The 25557-nt window shown below is 47.6% G+C and overlaps 3 protein-coding genes across 6 annotated transcripts in view; 2 read left to right on the top strand and 1 right to left on the bottom strand.

The window, feature by feature from the left end:
- The first annotated feature begins 1062 nt into the window (after window positions 1-1062).
- Window positions 1063-10128, top strand: LOC133414617 (E3 ubiquitin/ISG15 ligase TRIM25). 3 transcript variants are annotated; one of them, XM_061700108.1, is made up of 13 exons: window positions 1063-1120; window positions 2607-2731; window positions 3619-4014; window positions 4158-4262; window positions 4333-4428; window positions 4489-4722; window positions 4783-4954; window positions 5021-5113; window positions 5428-5454; window positions 5535-5561; window positions 5647-5822; window positions 5896-6051; window positions 9594-10128. In XM_061700108.1, the coding sequence occupies exons 2-13, from the start codon at window positions 2618-2620 to the stop codon at window positions 9777-9779; spliced, it is 1782 nt and encodes a 593-aa protein (XP_061556092.1). In that variant the 5' UTR covers window positions 1063-1120; window positions 2607-2617; the 3' UTR covers window positions 9780-10128. The 3 variants fall into 3 exon arrangements, with proteins under 3 accessions (XP_061556092.1, XP_061556093.1, XP_061556091.1); XM_061700109.1 differs by having other exon boundaries at window positions 1075-1120; window positions 2610-2731; XM_061700107.1 differs by lacking the exon at window positions 1063-1120 and having other exon boundaries at window positions 2326-2731.
- A 3556-nt stretch (window positions 10129-13684) lies between these two features.
- On the bottom strand, window positions 13685-19299 carry ube2m (ubiquitin conjugating enzyme E2 M). The gene is made up of 6 exons (XM_061700153.1): window positions 18762-19299; window positions 18144-18238; window positions 18018-18056; window positions 17837-17940; window positions 14228-14291; window positions 13685-14143 (listed from the first exon to the last, which is right to left on the bottom strand). Exons 1-6 carry the CDS (start codon window positions 18874-18876, stop codon window positions 14003-14005), a joined length of 558 nt encoding a protein of 185 aa, XP_061556137.1. The 5' UTR covers window positions 18877-19299; the 3' UTR covers window positions 13685-14002.
- Window positions 19300-21740: 2441 nt separating this feature from the next.
- Window positions 21741-25557, top strand: part of zgc:158376 (uncharacterized protein LOC100101643 homolog) — a 21780-nt gene continuing 17963 nt past the window's right edge. Inside the window, exons 1-2 of one of the 2 annotated variants that reach the window (XM_061700092.1) lie at window positions 21741-22202; window positions 23877-24065. In XM_061700092.1, the coding sequence (XP_061556076.1) occupies window positions 23892-24065 (174 nt within the window). In that variant the 5' untranslated portion in view covers window positions 21741-22202; window positions 23877-23891. The remainder of the gene's footprint in view (window positions 22203-23876; window positions 24066-25557) is intronic. The other variant, XR_009770055.1, reaches the window with a different exon arrangement.

The raw sequence follows: 25557 nt of genomic DNA, 5'->3' as shown, positions 1-25557 counted from the left end.
GGACGTCAGTCCGAGTCACCGAGGTGCCGCCGACCAAATAAAGATGCGTACGTGTATACATACACGAATGTACGTATAAATGTATTTATATCGGCCGTTCTACACAGCCTTCCTCGAATCGGTCCTGTGTTCGTCCATCACGGTCTGGTTTGGCGCTGCCACAAAATAGGACAAACTCCGACTGCAACGGACAATCGGGACTGCCGGAAAAATCGTCGGTACCCGCCTAGCCGCCCTTGAGGACTTGCAGGTTGCCGGAACAAAGACAAGAGGGTGCAAAATCCCCTCGGAGCCCCCGCATCCCGCTCAGCGCCTCTTGCGGCTCCTTCCCTCAGGTCGGCGCGAGCCAACAATGATGCAAACTAAAACTAGTCGACATTCCGACAGCTTCTTCGCTCTTGCCATCAAATTGCTGGAGGCTAAGTGACTCTCCGTAGTGTGTTTTCATGTCTCAAAAAAATAAATGGCCATCTATTGTCGTACTACAGCAACACAAATTCCTTGTGTTTTTGACATGCTTGGCAAATCAGGAGGATTCTGATTTTGGGAGCTCCAACTTAGCAGTTTTTGGAGTTATGAGTCATCAATTTTTCTGCTTTGCGCTGTGAGCCAAAATTTGAGCTATGAGCGAGCTTCAAATACCCCAGCGCTCGAGTGAAGTGGAAAAAAAACAAACAATGGCGGAAGTGTGATGCCCTGGCATATGGGCAAGGAGACCGCAGTCACACACGCATTTTCAGCTTTTCTCCAACGTGACAAACTGGCGCTCACGGAACAAATTCAACTTGGAATTCAAGGTCAAACTGTGGAATTATATATTTATAGACATATACTGTACTTATATTAGCAATTGATTTTCTTGCCTTTTTCGATCTGGTTTTACTGCTTTCGTCTCAGTAGAACTTTCAAATGAAAAGTGCTTGAAAATGATCCCGTGCAGTATAAACAAAGTCGTTTATGTGTAATGTGTGAACTCAGCCGAGTGTCGCAAACAACGTGGTTGTGATGACGTCGACGCAAACATGTGCCCTGACCGCTTTGGCGAGGCCACGCCCTGGTGACGTCACAGTGAAACTTGCGATTCAGGCTGAGCAGAAACACAGGTGACGAGAAGAAGCAGGTAAAAAAACTTTTTAAAACACTTTCCAACCTCTGAATGCTTTTTGCTCCCCCGTGTCGAACTGTTGACTCTACGCCTCAACATCACTTTATTTCGAAAGGAACAACTACGCTAATGGTGACATGATTTGAGAGTGACTTCGGGTGGAGGAGCGTTACTTTGGAAAGAAAAGCGATTTTAGAAGTACTTTTATTTGGAAAGAAAGTAAATAGAACTAACGTGATTTAAAGTTGAAAGGAACGCGTGCAAACCAAAGTCACCCAGTGCGTTTTATTTTGAAAGGAACAGCAGCGCCGTGTACATTCACATTCATTCAAGCGAGCGCTGCTCTCAGCGCTATTTTTTGATGGTGACTGAACACAGAACGCCTCACTGTGAATAATAATTGTTTCGAACGAGAGCTCTCAGAGTTTGAGAAAACAAGCGAAGAGAATGTCGAGTTTGGCCGCAAGAAAACACGGAACGGTATGGCTTGCAACCAAGCTGTGTTAGCCAAACAAGCTAATGCTAGCCGCAACATCCTCATGGATGAAGATGAATTCCGTGAGGTAGCAAGTACATCCCCAGCCGGCAAGAAAAGCGAGCGCAGCAGCAATGTGGAAAGCGCTTCCGGTGACGAACCGGAAGAAATAATCACTGTACTTGTTCAGCTCATTAACGCTAGCTTGGATGAGTTAAGAGTCGCTGAAAAAGAAGAGAAGCCACTCCATTGGCGAGGAAGTCAACGTTCAAAGTTACTGAGGTTGACCAACTTTACCAAGAACAGAAAAAATAAAAATTATCTGCCATGAATTGAGAATGACTGCGAGTGGAGGAGTTGCAGCGCTTTTATTTTGAATAGAACTGGTCATTTTATGTTGAAAGGAACATGCGCAAACAAATGAGTGAACGCCAGAGAGGGCCTTTTTATTTTTAAAGGAACAGCTGAACGTATGCATTGAATATTGTGAAAACAACATGCATGAGTGAATCAATAGTTTTATTTTGAGAGGAACACGTGGTCATGGCTGGGAAAGATATGAAGTTGGATGCTAGCAGGTATAGCATGTGAGCCACAATACAGCAGCAGGGGGCGGCAGAGAACAAACGGACAGGTGAAAGGTCATGAGTTAGCTTTCTGCTTTGATTGACAGGTCTCTTCAACGCTCAGCCCCGCCCACGTGACGTAATCAGTGGACTGACCGGTTATGAAAGTGTGTGTGTGTGTGTGTGTGTGTGTGTCTAAATTTGTGGTGCTTTGTAGCTCTGCCCACTTGGCACACCTGCTCCCAATTAGAGTGGCAGTCCTCCAAGTTGGCGGCCACGTGACAGGAAGTAGGCGTTTTCCTGTTTGTCCATGAGCGTCTTGGAATTGGGCGTTGCCTTTGAGGCACTTGCTGTTGCACCTGTATTTTTTTTCCCCCCACTTCCTGATTCGCCTGTTCTTCCGCTAAAGTGGACTTTTCGAGCTAACGCTAACCTTGACGTTGAGCTGCGTTCTTTGCAGCAGGAAACAAGATGGCAGAAGTGGCTGCACCTGATCTGTTTACGGAGCAGGAACTCACCTGCTCTATCTGTCTGGACCTCTTCACGGACCCTGTCTCCACACCGTGCGGCCACAACTTCTGCCAGGTACATGCCAACAACACGCCTTCGTTAGCATCCCAGCTGCTAAACACCAGTGGGTTACATTGGTTAGTTAGCATACTAGCCTAGCATCAGGTGTTCTATGACTGTTTGTTTAGTGTGCTAACATAGCAGCAGTGTGTCACATGATTGTTTGGTTAGCATGCTAGCCTAGTAGCAGTGTGCTAAATGACTGTTTTGTTAGCATGCTAACTTAACATCAATGTGTAACACGATTAAGTTAATTGATTTTTAAGTGTCGTGTGTGCACCACTAGTGGTACGAGGGCTCCCTCTTGGGTTATGTGGGAGAAAAAAATCACTGAATTATATGTTCATATGTACGTTATAAATACGTTAGTGGTTTAAACTGGTTTTAATCCAGTATGTTACGTTGCATTTTACTTTTAAGTATAATATTTTTGTGTTGAATCTTTTGTAACTATATTATTATTTTAAAAAATCACTATTGAGGAGTCAACACTGCTTTGTTTTTGAATAACACTACTATCTACTATGATGCTACATTTTAATGTTGGTCCTGATGGTGGAACAGCAGATTATTATTATTTTGTGGGTGGGTGACCAACCCCTGTTTTTTTTAGGCGGTATATCGCTGCTTATTCATGATTGTCTTGGGGGAGTTAAAAAAATAAAAATTCAATGCAGTTTTAATGGCCGTCAATTATTGGCAGATTTTTGCTTTTCCACATGGAAAAAATGGAATACAGCTGTTTTTTTTCTAGGTGGTCCTTGATGTCAAAAGTTTGAGAACCACTGTCTTAGTTGGCATGATAGCTTAGCATCAGTGTCACATGATTGTTTTGTTAGCATAGCATAAGTGAGTGACATTATTGTTGCGATAACAAGTGCGTACGTGCCGCCTGTTTTCAGGCGTGTATCGGCGGCTACTGGGCGTCGACGCCGACGTGCACGTGTCCGCTGTGCAAACACGCGTTTGACGAGCGCCCTCAACTGAGCATCAACAAAGTTTTTGCCGTCATCACTGAGAATTACAAAGTTTCTCGCTACGGCGCTGCCGCGTCCAGTGCGCCGGCCAACGCCGGCAACCCGTTTGTGATGGCGCCCGACGAGGACGCGGTTTGGTGCGACGTGTGCACGGGCGTGAAGCGGCCGGCCGTCAGCTCGTGCCTGACGTGCACGGCGGCGTACTGCGATGAACACGTCCAACCACATCACAACACGCCGTTCTACGCCAAACATCCTCTCATGGACCCGCAGCAGGCACTCCGGGGACGCACCTGCGCTCTACACCGCCGCCTACTGGAGGTGAGAGGACAGACTCCGCAACCGCCATGCCGTGCACATATTCATATGTTCACATGTGGGAACATAAACCATCATACGTAATGGTATGTGAACATGCGTGATGATGATGATGAAGAAATGTGTTGTGGTGCATTCACGTTCAGGTGTTCTGTCGGACGTGTCAGCATTGCATTTGTGCCATCTGTGTGCTGGAGGAACACAGAACTCACAAGACCGTGTCAGTCCAGACAGAACGACTCAGCAAACAGGTAGCACGCAGGCTTGCACACTCACTTCCTGTTTCCTGTAACAATTTGTCGTGTGCACGCGTGTGTGTAGAAGCACGTGGCGAGGACAGAGCAGGAGATCTTGAACCGGATGAAGGACAAGGAGATGATCCTGGCCGAGCTGAACAGGAAGCTGGACGGCGTCAAGGTCGGAATCTTTGTTCGCTCGCTCACGCTACGAGCTAATGTGCTAACATGCTAACATTAGAGTTACGGCGAGCGAGAGCGCAGCGAAGTGGAAACGCTGCTGGACGACGCGACCGCTTCGCTGGCCCGCCTGCGTGCCCAGGTGCTGGGCGGAGTCCAGCAGCAGATGGGAGCGGTCCTGTCACGGGGGGAGGGGCAAGCGAGCCTCCTGGAGGCGGAGCTCGCGCAGTTGACGGACAGACGGGCGGAGCTGGAGGCGCAGGCTGTCAGTCAAGACCACATCGGGTTCCTGCAGGTCAGATGAAAACTGACATTGAGTCGTCCGCCGTAGCTGACCTTTGACCTTTGCACTCAGAGCTTTTCGGAGGCGACGTTGCCGCCGGGCTCGGATCAGCCCGTCAACGTGGACGACCTGGACCTGGACCTCCGCTTCCGCCTGGGCGGCGTCAAGGCGGCGCTGGCCGAGGTTCGGGACAAGCTGGAGGACGCCAGGTCGGGCGGCGGCGCCAGGGGGTCGGTGGCTTCCGGTGAGCGGCGCCGCGATTGGCCGGCCACCGTCTCGGCTCCGCCCGCTCACCTGCTGTGTGTTGCAGTGTCGTCGGGTGACCAGATGATGGTGGCGGAGAGCATGCTCAGCCTGGCAGGAAGTAGCAGCAGCCTGAGGAGGAGCCAGTGGCCGCTCAGAGGTGGGGTCCCAGCAGCATCATCATCACCATCTTCTTCACACAAGATTTCTGAATGGAGGAATTAGATGAGAATGTTAGAATGTTTTTTTCTTTTTTTCGGTCATTATCCTTATCATGGGTGGTAATGTTTAAAAAAAAAATAATAATAATAATAATAAATAAATAAAAATATTGAATTTTGCGTGTTTGAAAAGGGCTAATATTGGGCCATAAAATCGGCCGGCCGATTAATCGGTCGGGCCGTAGTTCTAATCTCCTAAGCGTGGCTTTTATTGTGAAAGTCAGACTGACTGTGGCTACGTGTTTTCTTTCAGACCTGAAGAAGTTGAAGCCGGTGTCAGGTGCGTACATCACGCATCGACTTCAAATGAATTCGATTCAACAACTGAAAGTGCGTTTGTGTTGTGTCGGGGTCACACAGGTCACAAGAAGGCTCGCGTGTACATGGGTGAGGAGGACCTTTGACGACATTGTTAGAAATACGCTAACATTGGCAAGTTAACGGCACGCTGCGCTCTCGTTGGCTCGTTCAGAGGACGTGACCTTGAACCCGGTGACGGCGTACCCCTTCCTTATCCTATCGGACGACAGGAAGCAGGTCAAGCGCGGCGAAAAGCTGCAGTTTTATCGCAACAGTCAGCAGCGATTCGACGTGTGGTCGTGCGTCAGCGGCAAGGACGGCTACGCCGCCGGACGGCACTACTGGGAGGTCCGTCTCGCCGCGTGTGTTTTGTGACCGCGTTCCTGTGACCGTGTGTGTGTGTGTGTTTGTGCACGCGCAGGTGCTGGTGGGCGAGAACAAGGACTGGAAGTTGGGCGTGGCGAGCGAGTCGGCGCAGAGGAAGGGTCTCTTCGACATGAGCCCCGCTAATGGATATTTCGCCCTCTGGTGGAGCGGCAGCCAACTGCGAGCGCTCACCGCACCGCCGCTCACCAAGGTCCCGCCTCCTTTCGCAGAGCTGTCAAAAGTTGCGGATCGTCCGGATTTCGTTCCGGAAAACGCAGATCGCTGCTTCGTTCCGGCCGTAACACCGACCGTTCGGGATATTGAGGGGGGAAAAAAAAAAAAAAAGTCCAGCCTCCCCTGTGTCGGGCCACCGAGACGCTTCAGACGTTGGCCAGTACAAATGTCCAAAATTAATTCAATGAAAAAAGGCTTAATTGTAAAACAAAACAAAACGGCGTGTCCACATTGAGCGGTGTCGCCCAACGCCCCTGCTTTCCACTGTTTGTATTGGGCAATGTTTGGCACGCACTATTTTATGCTACCCAACGTTGGCTCGGCGTCCGCTCTCGACGTGGCAAAGGTTACTAATCATCTCCTCCGTTGCGGCGAATAAGCTACACAAGTATCAAGTATCGTTCTCGCCGAGGGAGCTCGAGGAGTAATTAACAGGAGAAAGGGGGAAGACCTGCTAATTGCCAAACTACCGTGACGTGGCGTCACAAAAGTCTCAAATAAGTTATTGCTTCATGCAATAGAGCGTTATAGCAGACGGTCACCAACTTTGAAGAGCAAAATGAATACCTTTCTGGAGATAAATAATACACAGCCCACAGGCAACATCTGGAACTGAGTGCAAATGAATTAGCACGCCGCTGCATACGTCACCTGAGAACGGGGTAACCCATAAGGTTCAAAGTATATTGTGCTTTCTTTTGGGTGCTAAAATAAATGCTTCCTCGTTTAAAACATTAAAACGGTTAAAAAAAATGTTAACAAATAACCGGGTCCGACATTCAGCCTTTTTGAGCCAAGTTGTGGTTTCCCCGTATATTCATGTTAAGTTTTAGTGATCTTTTCGTATTTAGTGTCTTTATAGTGTATTATTTAAGAACTACTTGGTGCAGTCGTATTTATGGCAATGATTCTGTACTAACCTAACGGAAATCAAGGCATTGCGGTTGCATCAATTAATAATAACGCTTTAAAGAAAAAGAAATCAATTACAAAATTATTCAAATATTTACTCTGCACTGACTTTGCAACAATGCTTTATCTTGTCTTGATATTGTCCACACTATGTATAATTAGCGGTGTACCGATCCGGGTTTGATGCTGCCGATTCCGGAACCGATAATCAGTGACTGAGATTTTATGGATCATATAGATTAGTTGTAAATTTTGTATGTATTTATGGTGAGTGCTAATGGCTATATGATCTGACACTACACTAGGGCTGGGCCATTATGGGAAAAAAAAAATAATTACCATTGTTTTGATTGTTAGTGAAATCATGATTAACTAACCCTAACGCTCAACTTAAACTGAAATAGAACTTAAACGAGCAACCCGAAAATAAATTGGTAACAAGTAAAATCCATCCATCCATTTTCTTTACCGCTGCTCCTCACGCGGGTCGCGGGCTGCTGGAGCCCATCCCAGCCGACTTCGGGCGGGAGGCGGGGTACACCCTGAACCGGTCGCCAGCCCATCGCGGGGCACTCACAGTCACACCTACGGGCAATTTAGAGTCTCTAATTCATGCATGTTTTTGGGATGCGGGAGGAAAGCGGCGCGCCCGGAGAAAAGCCACGCAGGCACGGGGACAACACGCACACTCCACACAGGGGGGGACGGGGATTGAACCCGGGTCCCCAGAACTGTGAGGCAGATGTGCGAACCAGTCGTACACCGTGCCGCTAACAAGTAAAATAATATATTAAAATAATGGAAAGTTCAAAAACAAACAAATGTGCCAACGCTTTTAACCATGACTGTAATGTCTTAGTTTATTATAGTTGTCTTCAATATCCTGTCATTATTCTGACATTTATCAAATAGAAATAATTTTGGTAATCCTCATTGATCGAAACCAGGAAAAGTGTAGTCAATCTGATTTCATGTCACAGTCAATGAGCGCATCTGTTGTTCCTGCTGTGTGCGCCTTGGCCTCTTGGGGGCAGCGTGGTGCGACGCTTGCATGGAGCTACTCGTTTACTGGAAGCTAAAAAAGAGTACAAGAAGAAAGTTGCACAATATAACGTTAATAAACATGTTTTCCACAGGTTAGGAAGAATATATGCTTGTGAGTATTGTTATACTATTGTTGTCTGTATGTTACTACGGCCTTTGTGTGTGAATATTCGTTATTTGAAGGTAAATCCCTCCCCTGACCAAATGCTAATATTAGTAAGCCCATCAATTGGTATTTTAATTGACTGTTACTATTAAGCGGGTGATTTCTAAAACTGTGTGTGTGTGTGTGTGTGTGTGTGTGTGTGTATATATATATTTAAAAAAATGAGGGTAAGACTTCTTTTTGTGCACTTAGTTTTACAGTAAAGTCCAAGTTGTAAGAAGGGAAGAAGATGCAGGGTTAGGTCAATGAGCAGTTTAAAGCACACTCGGGGAGGGCAGATGAACATTCTACAGGCTGCAAAGTACGATCTTCTGTATGTGGCTAGCCGTGTTAGCTTCGGCGACCGTCTTGAGGCTAACCTGAATTTGGGCGTTTTTATCCAGTTAGGCGGTGTTTTGGTGATGAAGAATTTCGGACCGACACTGGACATGCAGTTTTAGACCATTTTCGGTGACTTATCAATTTGTACTGGCCCGAGCGGGCCAAGTGTCTGTACGTAGGCAGTGGCCCGACGCAGCGGCGTCGTGGTCCCTGCCCGCCGGGCCAATTAATGTCGGAACCTGCCTGAATAAAAAAAATTAAAAAAAAATAATCATGAACCCATTTAATGCCAAAAACGTAGTTTTACGTCTTTTAAAACTTGATCACCTCATCCCAAAGGCGTAGTTTTTTTGCGCCATAGGCTTCAGAGGGGGCTGACGTCACTCCTCACCGTAGGATTAGGCCTGAGAGCAATTTTAATGCCAGTAAAAACGGACACTCGATGGCAGCGGTGCATCATACAACTTAGAATTTTGGTATAATTTACCCATGTTCAACCGCTAATTACTAAAGAACTGAAAAAGGTAGAAACAAACTTTTTGTTTGAAAGATGGAAGTCTAATCTTTCTTTTGGTGTGTGCCATGTTTATATAGCCATAGAAAACAATATTCTGCGTGCCTTGAAAGATTGGTCAAAATGGCTGGTACTGAGGGGGGTTCTCTTGAAAAAGGGCTGGGATTTAAATGAGGTAAAAGGTAAAAGACATAAGCGATAAAGTGTACATAGTATACATTACTATAGGTTTAAGTATTTAAAAGGTGTTTCAGAGCATGGTAGAAGTTAATGGGCGAGAGTGGAAGATTAAGGGTCTGGGGAGCTTCATCCAGCTCTAAAATAGGTATAAATAACGGGGCCGCTACTTCGTGGATTTCGCCTATTGCGGGAGAGGTCCGGAACCGAGAAAGATGACTCGACTTGCTGGCGTGCCCTCGCGTGTGGGAAAGGACTGGACTCCTCCCACGACTGGACTCCTCCCACGGCGCGTGGGAGGAGTCCAACTTTAGACGCTTTTCGGGTCTGGGATGTATCCTGGCCATGAAGTGGCCTTGACTCTTTGTGGGTTTTCCCTCACCAGGTGAAGGCTCCGCCCAAGCTACGTCAGGTGGGCGTGTTCCTAGACGTGGAGGCGGGCCAAGTGTCGTTCTACAACGTCAAGTCGGGTTCCGAGATGTTCAGCTTCCACTGCGGCGAGTTCACCGAGCAGATGTTCCCGCTGCTCGGCACGGGAGACAAAGAGGTGCCCCTCGTCATCCTCGCCTGACGCCGATAAAACTCCACCGACGGCAGCTGCGACCGCAAGTCTCGTGTTCACGATCATCCCCTGCGCGCTACATAAGGACTTGGACAAAGCGGACCGAGCTCGTTCCCGTAAATGGCCGCTGAAAATCCCTTTCTAGTCATTCTGGTGTCGGGAATGACGAACGATTCTGCGTTCGCGGTCGTTCCGGTCCTTAGATAGTCGCGTCATGAAATGAAAACTAGTTTTGGAACCGTCCTCTGGCACCGTTAATAACGTCTTTGCTCTCCCATAATTGCAACGTACCAGATGAATGCCATCTGGTGGACCTTTTGTTTGAACTATTCAACTAATAAATACATTAGAATCACAATGTACTGTTTTAAGACGAGTGCGTTTCCCAAAATGAATACAAACTTAGGTACTTTGTCCGCAGTTGCAGTTTTCGGCATGTGCTGTGGCGGCAACGCCCCCCAAAATAATCATCAAAAATTGTTCCATGAAATGTTCTTCTATTGTGTAATGTAGGGCTGCAACTAACAATTCTTTTCATCATCTTTTATTTTTTTCAATTGATGAATCTGATTTAAAAAAAAAAAAAAAAAAAACATTTCAAATTGACATTGCAGAAGTTGCGCTAACAAATTGATTTGGTTATTGGTTTGCGCTGTAACATCCATCCGAAAATTGTTTTCCAAAGTAAAAGCAGATGTCTTTAAAAAAACAAAGAATCAGTCTGCTGTCATGGACGATGACAGAAATCGGAGAATATTTACAGTTGAGAGGCTGAAATTGGAGGATTTGGACAATTTGAAGTTCAGCCTCTGAACGATGAATCGATTATCAAAATAGTTGTCGAGTGTCACAAAACAGGCCAAAAACTGTCTTGTAAATTTGACACACCACAGAAAAGAGTAATATTAATGAGCGGCACAGTGAATTTATGGCACAAAAAAAAAACGCTGTAAAATTGGGCACGCACGTGGCCAAGAATCGAGCCGATCTTCGAGCTTCCGGACTGTCAATCAAGTGCCGGTACTCGTTCTCTGGCGGCTCCTATCTGCCGCCAGAGTAGGCCTTCACAGGCCGCGGAAAGTCATTCTTCGCCGTGCGGTTCACAACGCGCGTGCGGCCAGACGGCATGTTAGCCCAAATAACAGCAAACGCGTTGCACGTCAGGGAAGATAGATTTTTGGGACTCGTGCGCGTACATATGTTCATGGCTAACTGCACGCTATTCTGCTCCAACTGGGTCCGTGACGAACGAGGACGTGGCAATTCCGCCGGAAGGCCACACTGCGTCGAATAAGGGCGCTTAGTGTTTATATAGCGGAGGACGGAATGGCTACGCCCAAACTTCTTGATGTCACGAGGATAGTTTTTAGCCCCGCCCACAAAATCTGGAAAATTGAAAAGGAGTTTTAAGCCATTTCTCAACAAATTCAGTTCTGTTGTTCTCAGCTGTTGCACGTTTTCAGCACATGACGGTTTGTATGGCACATTTGCACCCCCTTGTGGAGTCACGTTGTGCAAGAGAGATGCGAGCTGGCGGTGATGGGATACACTAAACATGGAAAGAAAAATATCAGGGATGCACAAAAACCTGGCGTCAGTTCTTTTTCACGGCAAAGTATCAAACCGATGTATCAGGAGTGAAATGAGCGTGGAAACGTGCGGTGCCTCACGCCAACTTCACGGCTGGCGTACGCACGTTTCTGCAGCCGTCGGTGCTTGGGCGACACTTCGGTGTGATGCTGGGAAGCCGTTATCATCCATCTGGACAGCAGAGACGCATGAACAATTAGCACTGATGAACAATTCATGCCCGACAACATTTGATTTCAACAATGTAAAAGAAGCAAGGACTCTGAATTCACTTGTTGACCAGTGTATTTAAGGAATCGCTGATATTTGGGAGGACACCTATTAACTGATGAAGGTGATCATTTATGCTGCCTATTGCCCTCGCCGTCGCTTCTTGTGACCCCAGCACATGCACTGGAAAAGAAATACAATCATAAAAAGTCCTTTGAATGGACTTAATTTGCACATGTGCATTGGTTGCACATGATGAAATATTTCCCCCCCCCCCCAGTGCCCGTGTCCTCTCCGTCGTCGTGTCGGAAGGTGAATTGACGCCCTCGTCCGAGTTCCAGAGCTTCTCTGGAGCGAGTTCTCGGAGAATTTCTCTATTTGGCAGCTGTCATCTTCCCCTCTATGCGGACTAGTCGCCCAGTTCCTGCAGCGTGATGCTGCCACCGCCGTGCTTCACAGTAGGGATGGTGCTAGCCAGGTGACGGCAGTGCCTCCTCTTCTCCAGATACGATGCTTGCAATTCAGGCCAAAAATGTCGATTTTGGTTTCGTCAGACCAGAGAATTTTGTTTCTGCAGGTCTGAGAATCCTTAAGGTGCCTTTTGGCAAACTCCAAGCGGGCTGCCGTGCGCCTTTTAGTGAGAAGTGGCTTCCTTCTAGTCACTCTAGCATAAAGGCCTGATTGATGGAGTGCGTTAGCAACGGTTGACCTTCTGGCTGGTTCGATCTCCGCAAGGGAACAGTGGACCGCCGCCTCAGTGACCATAGGGTTCTTGTTCGCCTCTCTAAACAGAGGCCCTTCTCCCCCGGTTATTCAGCTGGGTCAGACGGCCAGATCTAGGACGGGTCTCGGCGGTCCCAAACTACTTCAGTTTCCCAATAATCGAGACCACGGTGCTTTTCGGACCTTCAATGGTGCTGACGTTCTTTTGCATCCTTCCCCCGATTTGTGCCTTGACACAATCTTGTCTCAGAGGTCTGCAGACAATTCCTTAGACTTCATTGCTCGGCTTCTGCTCTGATACGCGCTGCCGACGACGAGACCTTATATAGACGGACGGGTGCGTGCCGTTCCAAATGATGTTCAATCAACTGAATTGACCATGTTTGGACTCCATTCAAGTTGTTGAAGGATGAGGATGGGCGGGGTGCCATTGAATTGAGGCCCGTCACTACATCTGTTGTCACGTCTTGTTTGACATCCTGTGAAAGTTATTTTTCAAAAGCAAAAATATTTGCAAAAAAAAATATTTTTTCCGTACCGCCTCGTGTCTGTCGTCATTGACTAGTTCTCAAAATGCGTTGTGGGATACATTGAGGATACGCGCTAGCGAAGAACATATTCTCACTGCACATTCTGACCAATGAGTCACCTGACTTGTGTGCGGGTGGCGTGGGTTCGATTCCCACTCAGCGACAGTGTGAGAGTGAATATTTCAAGTCAGCTGGTGGGAGCCTTAAAAGGAGAAGCGGTAGGCCGCTCTCAGATTGATAACCGTCAGCAGGAGTATTACCACTCTTAAATGTATTATTCGGACGCGCTTGTGTCAATAACATCTTTTACCCATTCAACACGCTCTCTACGTACAGTGGTAAACGGAAAATCTGAATGTCACCTGATACTGACTGACAAAAATTTCAAAACCGCATTTGACAGTCATGGAGAAATCAATTTGACCACCTTTTGTTTCTTCAGCTTCCCGTTTGTTTTTCAACTCAAGGTACATCTGTTTGTACAACTAGAACGATGACAACAAAAATGCAGCAGGCATGGCAAAGAACAAGAAATTGAAGAAACAAGGGTGATATAACACCTTTTCCATGAGTAATGTTACCTGGAATTTATCAAAGAGTGACGCTCTCGTTCGCTTCCTATAGCAGCCGGTTGCCGTCGGGCTGACTGACCTTGTAACACTGCGGTCTACCTTGCAACTCGTGGCCGGGCCGTGCCGAACAACATGCGGGACAGAAAAGGGATGGACATTCCAAAAGAACTACAAAATCCTAACTCACTTTTCCCAACACGGCCCGCCAGTCTCACAAAATCCCCAAAGTTTGCGCGTGTGCTTCGAGAGTGACACCTCCCGTCAGCAGCAGCAAAGATGCTAAACGTGATCGTGCGAGTTGATATTTTATTAACGTCAAACATTGCAGTCTTCATGTACATTTCAACCCACAAGCCCCGCCTTTATCAGCACGGTCTCCGCCCACCACTGCCGTAGCCCCGCCCCCGGTGGCGGAAGGGGGCGTGGCCTCTTGCCAAATGAAAAGTCAAAGCGTTTGTGATGTCATCAACATTCGCAGCACCCCCTCCCCCCCGCCCTCCCCCGGAGTCTTGCTGGGTGTGAATGATGAACGCCGAGTCACGTGGGGGGAGGCGAGGAGGGGGCGGGGCTCGGAAAATGTCCCGGGTGGCTTCCTGTGTGGGCGGAGCTATTTCAGACACCTCTCGAAGTAAGTGGAGCCTACGTAGCCGCCGCGCAGCGAGCGAAGGACGTTCTGCTCGAACAGGCGGCGGTTCGTCTGCAGCACCTCCGCCGCCTCCTTGTTCAGCGGGTCCTCGGGGTTGGGCTCCTGAAACGCAACACAAGCCGGCGCACGAGTCAGGATTTCATCAGTCACGTGACACCAACAAGCGGGAAATAGCGAGTCACTCACTAGAAAAAGATACTGAAGGCCGTAGATGAGGGAGTTTATTGTCAGCACTGGCTTCCAGTCCTCCCTGCAACGCACACGTAGAAGGATTTTTCACATCTTCCATCGGAAGGATCTTTTTTGTTCCATGAAAATCAAAAATCCTCATTCGACTGTTTTGCTCGTAGCGGGTGTGCGGTGCTCCGATAATGTCGACACGGAACAACACACACTGAAAGATTCCGTTCCACTTCCGATCTAGAATCCAGTCATCCGAGACAGAAATCTCGCACGATTGGAGGCGTAGTTCACACAAGATAATCGTCCCGATTTTGCCTTTCCCGACCAAGGACGACTAACGCCAGACTATCTTTTGTCTTCTAAAATGGTCGTGTGGTCTGAGCTGTGTTCCTTTTGGATCTGTCCCGATAACAGAGTCCCGAATGGCTTGATGCTGATAATCTTAAATAATAAACGTGTTCAATATTTGGAACCCAAAAAAACCTCACGAGTGTGGGGAAAGCCGACGTTTTCCCGAGTCCCGACTGAGAATTGTGACGTGAAGCGGAATGTAGCCATCAAGAAGCGACCTGACTGACGGACAAGCGAGCTGCCGTAAATAAAACCGACGCGTCCGACCCGATGTCGTATTTTGTATAAGTGGCTTCGTCAGACGGCAAGAAGTCATTTCCCAAGCAATTCTTTTATCGATGACATCACCATTCTACAAGACTCCCACCTCCGCTCCCTCCGGAAAAAACTTATGGTGGTTCTTCTCGGTTTTGTTTGATCACGGGAGAGTTCTGTCTTGGAGGACTGGATTCGAGATCGGCCGTGGACCAGAATCTGTGTGTGGAGTTGTGTGTTCCGATTATCGGAGCACACCACACACTGTGGGCTCTGTAGCAAATAAGCTTTAAGATTTCTAGAAAATACCTTGTGTGCGTGCGTGCGCGCGCGCCAGGCACAAAGAAGGAAGACTTCTGGATATGTTGCGCCGATGTTTCCCTGAGTGTTTCCAAAGGGAGCGCAGGCGGGAGTGTTGTAGAAAGTCCATGTCAAAAAAGACTTGCTTTGGAAAATATTTCTTGCCGTTTGGTGAGTCACTTTGACAAAATAAGGCAATGGGTGTATTTTTTGTTTTTTTTAATTTACAGCCACTTCCTGGTTCCTTGCTCCCTGACATCAGCCCCCCAATTCATCCCTGCACACAGGTGTGAAGACGCGATTTGCCAGCATGCTGTCGCAGTCCGGCTAAACGCTTCTTCATACTCACGCGGGTGGCGACTGCGCTGACGTCACTGCGGCTATCCCGCGCGGTTTGCCTTTATACTCGAGCGCAACCCACGCGTTTTGAAAATGTGCTGCAGTTCTCCTCCAAGTCGGGGGGGTCGCTACGCCTGGTATTGGCTGGGACACCACAGGGCGGAGTTTCCTTTGCATTTTATGGCCAATTCCGGTAGCTGTTTTTACTCTCCGGAACAAGGAACAAAGCAACAACAATGGCGACTGTGGAACAGTGCCTGCTAGAACAAATGGACCTAGATGACCAGATGATACGTTTAATTATACTGCAAAATCGATCAAAAAGGCGGCAGCGTAGGTGTTTTGTATTTTAAAGATGGCGGTATTGAGGAACCAAGGGGAAAGCGAAGTACGTCATCAGAGCACGTGACTTAAAAACGAACCCATCATGAGATGGCAATTTGTGACGCATAGTGGCCGCGCGGCCCAATGCGTCGGTCATGTGATGCAATGTGGGAGCGGGAGTATAACGAGGCCTTAACCGACGTGCCTACGGGGCGGCCACGTTGGGTGGGGCGACGTTCGCACAGACTGCATTGCATCACCATTGCAATGAAGTCGTAACTTACTTGCTCATTTCTCAACCCGTTTTCATGAAGTTTACTTTTTTTGTCAACACCAAAGCGTGTGCTATCAATACAGAACATTTGGGGGGTAAAAAGACCCCCCAAAATATTGTTACCTGCAGGTTACACTTACCCTTGTCGTGATTGTACACCATTGTATGCAGTCGTAACGTAGCACAAACCGGCGGCAACTGGTCTTTTGGTTTTCTTGCCGCACGTACACATATTGCGCTGATGACTTTTATCCTAGCTTAGTGTCACCGTGGGCACACGGCTCAAAAGGGGCGTGATGTATGCACCTACTCACGATGAGCGCTTTATTCTCTTACAAGTCCAAATGACCATACACAGTAATTTCTCGTGTATAATGCGCACCCCCCAAATAATATTGTCAAATGTCCAGTGTGCATTATACATGGGTATAGGGGCAGATGGGGGAAAAAAATTCACATTTTATAAATGTATGCCGCCATCTAGTGGTTATGAAAAAGCTGCAGACTTTCATTCCAATATGCCACTGCCACCTAGTGGTTATAAAAAAGGTGTACCCTACACTTTCTTTGCAAAATGACAGGGGTACGTATGACCTCATATATGTACAGTTGTGCTGATAAGTTTACATACCCTGGCAGAATTTGTGACACGTTATTTTATTTATTTATTTTTTAATATGACTGAACAACAACCATCATTAATTTCTTTATGGTTATGTTTTGTTTAATGCTCAAGCATTTCAGAAAAGCATTACCATTTAATTTGAATCCAAATAAAATAAAATTAAATGTGTTTCCCCTGGTCCTTCATGTTTTCTTTGAAGAATTGTACACATCTTACAAATTCTGCTTGGGTAATCAAACATATGAGCACAACTGTGTATTTTCTCATTTACTAAATAAAAGTAGGGCTGTGAATTTCAAAATAAGAGCAAGTAAATAAAAAAGTACTACGTGTTCAAATAAAGTGCTTAACTTCAGAATAATTACTTGAAAAAACTAACAAAATACAGACAATACTTCATGTTTTCATCATATGGGTAGAAGCAAAATCATGCATTGTAAAAATGCATTATACATAGGTAGGAGGGTTTTCCAGAATTTTGTGGTCAACTTTAGGGGTGCGTATTATACATGGGTGTTCATTATATACGAGAAATTACGGTAAATACCATGTGCAATTGAAGACTGAATTTGTATTTCTGCTGCTGCACACACTCAAAGCTGGGGATAAGCATTCCTTGTTATTCCATTTTATTTGGAGCTCATTCTCCTTCTTTCACAAGTCTTGGGACTTATTGGGCTAATCTGGGACCTCGGCCTCAGGTAACAAATTTCATGCCATATCGTGTAAATGTGTGTTGGTATGACAATTACATTCCTTGGATCCTTGTTCGTCAATCAGGTCGCTTCTTGACGGCTACATTCCGTTTCATGTCACAATTGTTCGAGTCGGGACTCGGGAAAACGTCGGCTTTCCTCACACACTGAGATTTTTGGTGGAAATACTGAACACGTTTAATAATTAGGATTATCAGTTTGGAACCCTATAACCGGGAAAAAAATCAAAATTAACACACCTCAGACCACACGATCATCTTAGGAGACAGACTCGTCTGGCGTTTAATATTCTAGGTCGGGAAAGGCAAAATCGGGACAAAAAACAGCCCGACTGTGTTTGTGTGTTTACCAGGCATAACACTCTCTCTCTCACACACACACACACACACACACACACAGAGTAACACTCAAACAGGAAGTGAGGTCACCTTAAGATGTTGAGGCAGACGTTTCCTTCCAGGTCGATGTTGGGGTGGTACACCATCGTCTCGCACTTCACCTTGGGGGGGTCGTGAGGGTAGCCCTGTCCTACCTGCAACGCACGCACACATCTGTTGCCTTTTGCACACAAATAACAGCGTTGCCATGGTGACAATGAGAAAAGTTTACCTTAAAGCTGAAGACAAACTTTCCTCCTTTGTAAATACCCTAAAAGGACAAAAAAAATGAAAACAACAGACATAAGTCACCTTTCAACTTGGACACACACACACACACACACAAGTACGCACACACCTCGTCAGGAGAGATGATGAGTCTGAAGTTGAGGAGGTCGTCGTCATCAGGGAAGTTGATCTCGCATGTTTTTGGCAGGTTCAACTCATTGATGTCTGAAAGACATTTCATGATAAAACACGACCCGACGTGACGCCGCGTGAACGGTTTGGCCAACTCTTTAGCATGTCAACGCAGGAAGTGATGTCAGTGGGACCCCAGCACGGGGTGGCACCTGACGCCTGGGCGGCAGGTGTGACCTGCTCACCTGACCCCGCAGGTGTCATGACGTCACCATGCTAACAGAGCAGCACACACACGTGTGCTTGAAAAGAAGAACCAAAAACGCCCTCAAGACCGAGCGCTAGCCTGCCGCTGCCAGGAAATATGTCGGAGGTTAAATCGTGTGTGCATATTTATGTGCGTGTTGTTGCGAAATGAACACACAAGTAGCGGCTAGCGCGCAGGGAGTTAGCCTGTGTGGCTAACCGCTAGCCGAGTGTCTTCTCGGCTTGTTGGCTCTGACGAGCTCGCAACTGTGTTTCGTCCACTGCAAACAATTCAACGTCCATGTACACACGCAGCCATCTATCGAACCGTGTCAACGTGTCCGCGTGGAAATAGGAGCGTGTGGCGCACCTTTTTGTATTCGCAGCTGGGCCGCGCTGGCTTTTTTACCGCCGGCTCCGGTTCGATTTCCTCCGGCAGATTCCTCGTCTTTCTTCTGCTGCTTCAGGGAAAAGAGCTTAATCATCTTCACTCGCGGGATGGCGCCTCCGATCCGTCCGAGTTCGCCGACCGAGTTGAGTCCGCGTCGTGTGCCGCTCGCTGGCTGGCTGGCTGGCTGCTGCCTGGCTGGGGAGTGTGTTCCGTCCGAACAGCACCCGAATGTTGATAGAGCCGACCGGCGCACGTCAACCAATTACACGCTAGGCGCTAGCCTAGGCTAGCCTGATAGCCTCGTAGTTACATGCTAACTGCGAGCGAGAGAGCGAGCGAGCGAGCGAGCGAGGGAGAGAGGGAGGTCGGCGGGCTTGGCCTTGTTTCGCTACTTGCCACTCAAGCAATACTTTGATTTGACTGATTTCATTCAATATATTTGTTGGGACCCCCCTGAGTCTATTATGAGTCCACTGTGACTGAGTGGAGCGAATTCTTTTGATTGTGGAGACAACTTCAAGTCCCAGCTTACATTTATGTCGCTGACGTCACACCCGTGAGGCGGGGCGTGCGCCGAACGTCAAAACCGGAGAAGAGAAAATGTGGGGACAGTGACAGGAGGACGCCATCTTGTCACCAAATTTGACATGACATCACTTTGCAATGTAACGCAACATTTCCAAAACGTACCTAAGGGAAACCTGGCTCATATATATATATATATATATATATATATATATATTCATTCGAGGAAATTCTGGTCCACCAGTGCACCACCAACACTGCGTATAGCGGGGACGGGGCGCCGCCGACCTCGACTCGGGACGTTGTGAGTCGGTGGGGAGAATACTTCGAAGACCTCCTCAATTCCACCGACACGCCTTCCCATGAGGAAGCAGAGTGTGGGTTCTCTGAGGCGGGCTCTCCTATCTCTGGGGTCGAAGTCACAGAGGAGGTTAAAAAGCTCCTCGGTGGCAAGGCCCCAGGGTGGATGAGATTCGCCCGGAGTTCCTCAAGGCTCTGGATGTTGTGGAGCTGTCCTAGTTGACACGCCTCTGCAACATCGCATGGACATTGGGGACAGTGCCTCTGGATTGGCAGACTGGGGTGGTGGTCCCCCTTTTTAAGAAAGGGGACCAGAGGGTGTGTTCCAACTACAGGGGGATCACACTCCTCAGCCTTCCTGGTAAGTTCTATTCAGGGGTGCTGGAGAGGAGGGTCCGTCGGGAAGTCGAATCTCAGATTCAGGTGGTTTTTAGTGTGGTTTTCGAGGGTGCACGGGAGCTCCCCCAACCAGTCTACATGTGTTTTAATTATACTGCAAAATCGGACTCAGGACTCCCCGTGTCCCTCGGGGAGTCCTGTGGGGGGTGCTTCGGGAGCACGGGGTACCGAACCCCCTGATACGGGCTCTTCGGTCCCTGTACGACCAGAGTCACAGTTTGGTCCGCATATCCGGCACTAAGTCGGACTCGTTTCCGGTGAGGGTTGGACTCCGCCAAGCCTGCCCTTTGTCACCGATTCTGTTTATAACTTTTATGGACAGAATTTCAAGGCGCCGCCGAGGCGTAGAGGGGGTCCGGTTTGGCGGCCTCAGTATTGCATCTCTGCTTTTTGCAGATGATGTGCTTCTGTTGGCTTCGTCAAGCCGTGACATCCAACTCTCATTGGAGCAGTTCGGAGCCGAGTGTGAAGTGGCTGGGATCTACGTTCCTACCCTCACCTCTGGTAATGTGCTGCGGGTCGTGACCGAAAGAACGAGATCCCGGATACATGCGGCCAAAATGAGTTTCCTCCGCAGGGTGTCCGAGCTGTCCCTTAGAGATAGGGTGAGAAGCTCGGTCATCAGGAGGGGCTCAGAGTAGAGCCGCTTCCCCTCCGCATCGAGAGGAGCCAGATGAGGTGGCCGGGGCATCTGATTCGGATGCCTCCCGGACGCCTCCCCGGTGAGGTGTTCCGGGCACGTCCCGCCGAGAGGAGACCCCGGGGACGACCCGGGAGACGCTGGAGAGACTACATCCTTCGGCTGGCCCGGGAACGGCTCGGGACCCCCCCGGAAGAGCTGGATGAAGTGGCTGGGGAAGTCTGGGCGTCCCTGCTAAAGCTACTGCCCCCGTGACCCGACCTCGGATAAGCGGTAGAAAAAGGATGGAATGGATATATATATATATACATATATATATATATATATATATATATATATATATATATATGTATATATATATATATGCATAGGATTTGTTTAGTGCTTTTCAAGGCACTCAGGTGCCTTATTTTGCTTTGCACCCATTATTCATTCACTCCTCAGTTACAACCTTGTGTAGCCACAGCTGCCCTGCAGGTGGCAGTCTGACGTGGCCAGTTTGTAAATTATAAAAGAAATAGACTCCGATTTCTTTTCCTAACCAAGGCCGTTAAAAGGGGGCGGGGCCTGCGTTGAGGCGCACTCCTCCCCAAAAATATACATTTTGACAGAAAATAAATTCATTCTTCTTCTAATGATCCTAGATTTTGTTCAATTCATATTTGCTCAATTTAGGGTTTACCTCTGGCGTTGTCCTTTTTGTTTTGGGGGGGAAACGATGCATCCGCACACCTTGTCCTACAGCCACACAACCAAACGTTTTGCCCAAAATCCACTTGCAATGGTTAAAAACGGTCGGAGGCTAATGCAAGGCAATGACGGGAACAGAGACAACATGGCGTCTAAACCATGTGACATGGATTTAACCAATGTGGAGCACTGCCGTGACTTCAAAGAGTGTCTAGACTTTCTTTCCTACAGCTTTGACCATGTATTTGCATTATGTATGTATCTGTTTATTGAAGCGTTTACTGGCCTCTTCTTCGGAGCGCGTACCCGGAGTTACCTGTATGACGTCACTAACGTGAGTGTGTCACGGCACGCCACTTTGACACAAACCGGGGTGCGTCACGCACGCGAAGGGGGCTACTACCTCGTGCGGAGGGATACCAGCGATTGGAAGCGAATAAGCCCGGGAAGTAGAGCGCGCAAGTACGCACGCCGCGACGTGCGCAGCGGAGGTAGAGAGAGAGAGAGAGAGGGAGGAGAGAGAGAGAGAGAGAGAGAGAGAGAGAGAGAGAGAGAGAGAGAGAGAGAGAGTGAGAGTGGATGTGAATGGGCTCGTCTCCCAGCAGCAGCACTGCGCCCTCGGTGCCTCATCGATATCGATCTGTCGGCTTATCGATAACTCCTCGGCTCCTCACATCGGTCGGCCGGTAGCTAGCTGGAGGCTAACGGCGGCTAGCGGCATGGGGCGCGCTTGAGGCGACTCATCGGCGGCACCGAACAAGGAAGCTGACGGACGGACGACGAGCTAACGTGGCTAGCTGCTGGCTGCACGCTAATCTTGTTTCTAATGTGTGAGCCGGGAGCATGCGAGCCGATAGCAGCCAGAGGTGGGTGACGACAACAACGACCACCAGCGGGTGGGTGGACTGCGTGTGCGCGACCCAGCAGCCGGAGTGATGCTAAGGGTTAGCATGTTAGCGCTGGTTGCCCCTTTCAAGTTATGGGGGCTTGTGTGCGTGCGCGTGCGTGTTAGCAGCCTTCCTGATGCTTGCTAGCTCGGCTAACAGGATGCTTTGTGTTGTCCGTGGATCACGTGACCCCGCATCACTACCTATCGTATCATCTTCACATGAACAAGCATTCTGCTTTGAGCTTGGCTAGTAGCTGCACATGCACACAAAAATACACACAGTGTAGGTTGTTATTGAAGTACAAACTGAGATTTAGGTTTTTGGTTACAAAAGTCTGTTAGAAAACCAAAGCAGTGTTTCTCATGAAAAATGAATTGAAATTGAAGCAATGAGTTCCATAGCAGAACCGAGTTATGTTTACATTGTTTTTGTTGGTGTGTAGTAACAAAGGAATCCTTTATAATATACAGTAACAGCAAAAATATTACACCACCTTTGTTTCTGATTTCTTTTTGTTAATTTTTAATACCGGTGCAACCAAATGTACATTTATTTATAATGACGATGACCAAAATAGCTGACTTCCCATGGGTTTTCTCGATAGTAACCAAAATTGATGGAGTACAATTAAGCTTAAGCTTCTCAAATAGGACATCAGTTATAATGGAATCAGCTACATTTTAGTTGTCTGCATTGCATTTTTGAGGTCATGTACCTTTTTGCAGGACCAGGCATTAAAATGAGCAACAAACAAAGTGGTAATCGTTTTTCCGTGCAATGAAGAAACAACACGGTATGTTTGCTAGTAAATCACTGAGCAACGGCTTAGCCCTTTGGAAACAATATGAACAGCTATCACGTATCGTGGACGCTATCTATCGCCAGTGAGCTGAGCTCTTTTTCATTTGTCCACAGCAACTATCATTTTGCACCTTTGCTCTAATATGAGCGTCATCACAACGCTCGCTCCTGGTTGTCAACATGAGCACCAGGCCCCGCCCGCCCGACCGACCCATGTGGGTTTTTGGTATTTGGCAAAAAAAATTCAGACAACTGATTAATTTAAAAGCTATATAGTGGATACAATAACTTCTTTTTGGGTCGTACAACAACAATGATGACTTAGTACATTTGACTGTTTTTACAATCCATTGTCCTTTAGTATTTGTTTAACTTTATCACACGGGTACCTATTTTTTTAATGTTTGAATGTAATGAACTGTCTTATGTGTTTAAAAAAAAAAAAAAAAAAACGTGTGAGTTTTGCTCATCTGCAAAGATCTGATATTGGCCAATTAATCAGTTGGGCCCTAATTAGGACTATTAGACGATTAGATTTGTCCAAACCAAATTATGCTTCAACAGGAAATCCTTTTACTTCCTTCTTTATTTTGAAAAGTAATTCCTAATAATGAACATTATTGCTGCCAGTTCGTTTGGAGCCACACAGAAGCTCATTTTGAGCAAAAAACCGAAGATACGGCGCCAATGCTGTTTTCACGGTGCCAGAAAAAGCAAAAACGTGTTCATGACAAGACTGCGAAACCAAAATGTTGCATGAAGCTGGCCAATGTTTGTTTGAAGGTGCCGTCCGTGGAGCGAGGTTCAACTGGAGAAAAGAAAGTGACGTTGTTGTTGTTGTGCTTGCAGCTGACTCGTTGGGGGATGTCGGGCAGTAAGGCGCTGGGCGGGGGGGCGAGGCGCAGAAGGACGCGTTGCCGCCGCTGCCAGGCGTGCACCCGCAGCGAGTGCGGCGAGTGTCACTTCTGCAAGGACATGAAGAAGTTCGGAGGACCGGGACGCATGAAGCAGTCCTGCCTGCTCCGGCAGTGCACGGCGGTGAGAAACACGCGCACACGCAAGCGCTACCTGCTAACGGAAAGGACGCGCACGTCAACAAAAAGCGCTAGTGTTAGGTTGCCACGGGGACCGTGCCGTGACACTGAAACACGTCGGCGCTCGCAGGTGTCTGACCTTTGATGGGCACAATCTTATCAAATCCTCCTAAGCAACCGAAGGCCAACGACGGAAGGGAAAAGAAGGGAAAGTCCAACGGGAAACAAACATAGTGCAGCTCAGCTTCTGGCTAGCAGATGTCATGAGTAGCTCACTAAAAAAACAAACCAAAAAAAAAATACAAATAGTGCTGTACAAACGCAACCTGTCGTGACATTTGAAGCTCCTCTCTCCGTCTGTCCCCCACGTGGTGCCCGCTCACCAGTGATAGGACATTGTGAATTTTTAGGAACTGATCATTTGAAAATGTAAACACTGGCAGAGATTTATAGAAATACAGTGCTGCATATTGATAGTTATCAGTTTCCTAATCGTGAGAAATCATGAACATAATCAGCGTCTGACATAAATTATCATTCATAATAAGATATAATAATATATTAGTCACGGCAATTTGAGCAAATTTGTGTGTATTCAATTGGTAGCCTTCACATTAATCAGTACCCAAGACGTATCAATCAAAGGTTGTTGACCACTGGTGTGCACCAAGACAGCCTGGTGTTCAAATGATGACATCATCTCACGCACACATTCTTCAAATAGGATCCAAGGCAAGCTGTAGGCCGGGGATGCTGTGTTTCCATGGCAACTGACACTGCCAGTGAGCCAGAGTTGACACACACACTGAGCTTGCATGTGAGGTGACTGATTGGAAGACGAACCGATTGATTTCAGAGGTTAGGAGCAACATGACGTGAGGAGGGTGTACATGGAGGTGGCGGCAGGCACTTGGCACTGCCGTCGTTCATTGTTGGCACCCCGTTGTATCGTGTTTTATCGCTGGCGCCCCCTGCAATATCGCAGACTTTCAGTCCTACTTCCCAACATTGTGGCCATACAAACACCGTGTTAAGTTAAAAAATGTCGGGCCGACTTGTTGCTGGTGTTCCCATGGTCGGTCATATACAGGTGTGTGTGTGTGTGTGTGTGTGTGTATATATGTGTGTGTACATATATATATATATATATATATATATATATATGTGTGTGTGTGTGTGTGTGTGTGTGTGTGTGTGTGTGTGTGTGTGTGTGTGTGTGTGTGTGTGTGTGTGTGTGTGTGTGTGTGTGTGTATATCAGAATCATCTTTATTTGCCAAGTATGTCCAAAACACACAAGGAATTTGTCTCCGGTAGTTGGAGCCGCTCTAGTACAACAGACGGTCAATTTACACAACACTTTGGGGACATAAAGACATTGACAAAAAACAATTGTGCAAAAAGATGCAGAGTCCTCTAGCACTTAGAGCAGTTCGAACGACTCATATTGCAATAGTCCGGCGCAATGACCATCGTGCAAAGGGCGCCGAGACTTCAA

Source organism: Phycodurus eques, chromosome 16, assembly GCF_024500275.1.
Source record: "Phycodurus eques isolate BA_2022a chromosome 16, UOR_Pequ_1.1, whole genome shotgun sequence".
Taxonomy (NCBI): Eukaryota; Metazoa; Chordata; class Actinopteri; order Syngnathiformes; family Syngnathidae; genus Phycodurus; species Phycodurus eques.
Note: the sequence above shows the minus strand (reverse complement) of the source record. Positions and strands in the feature narration are given on the sequence as shown.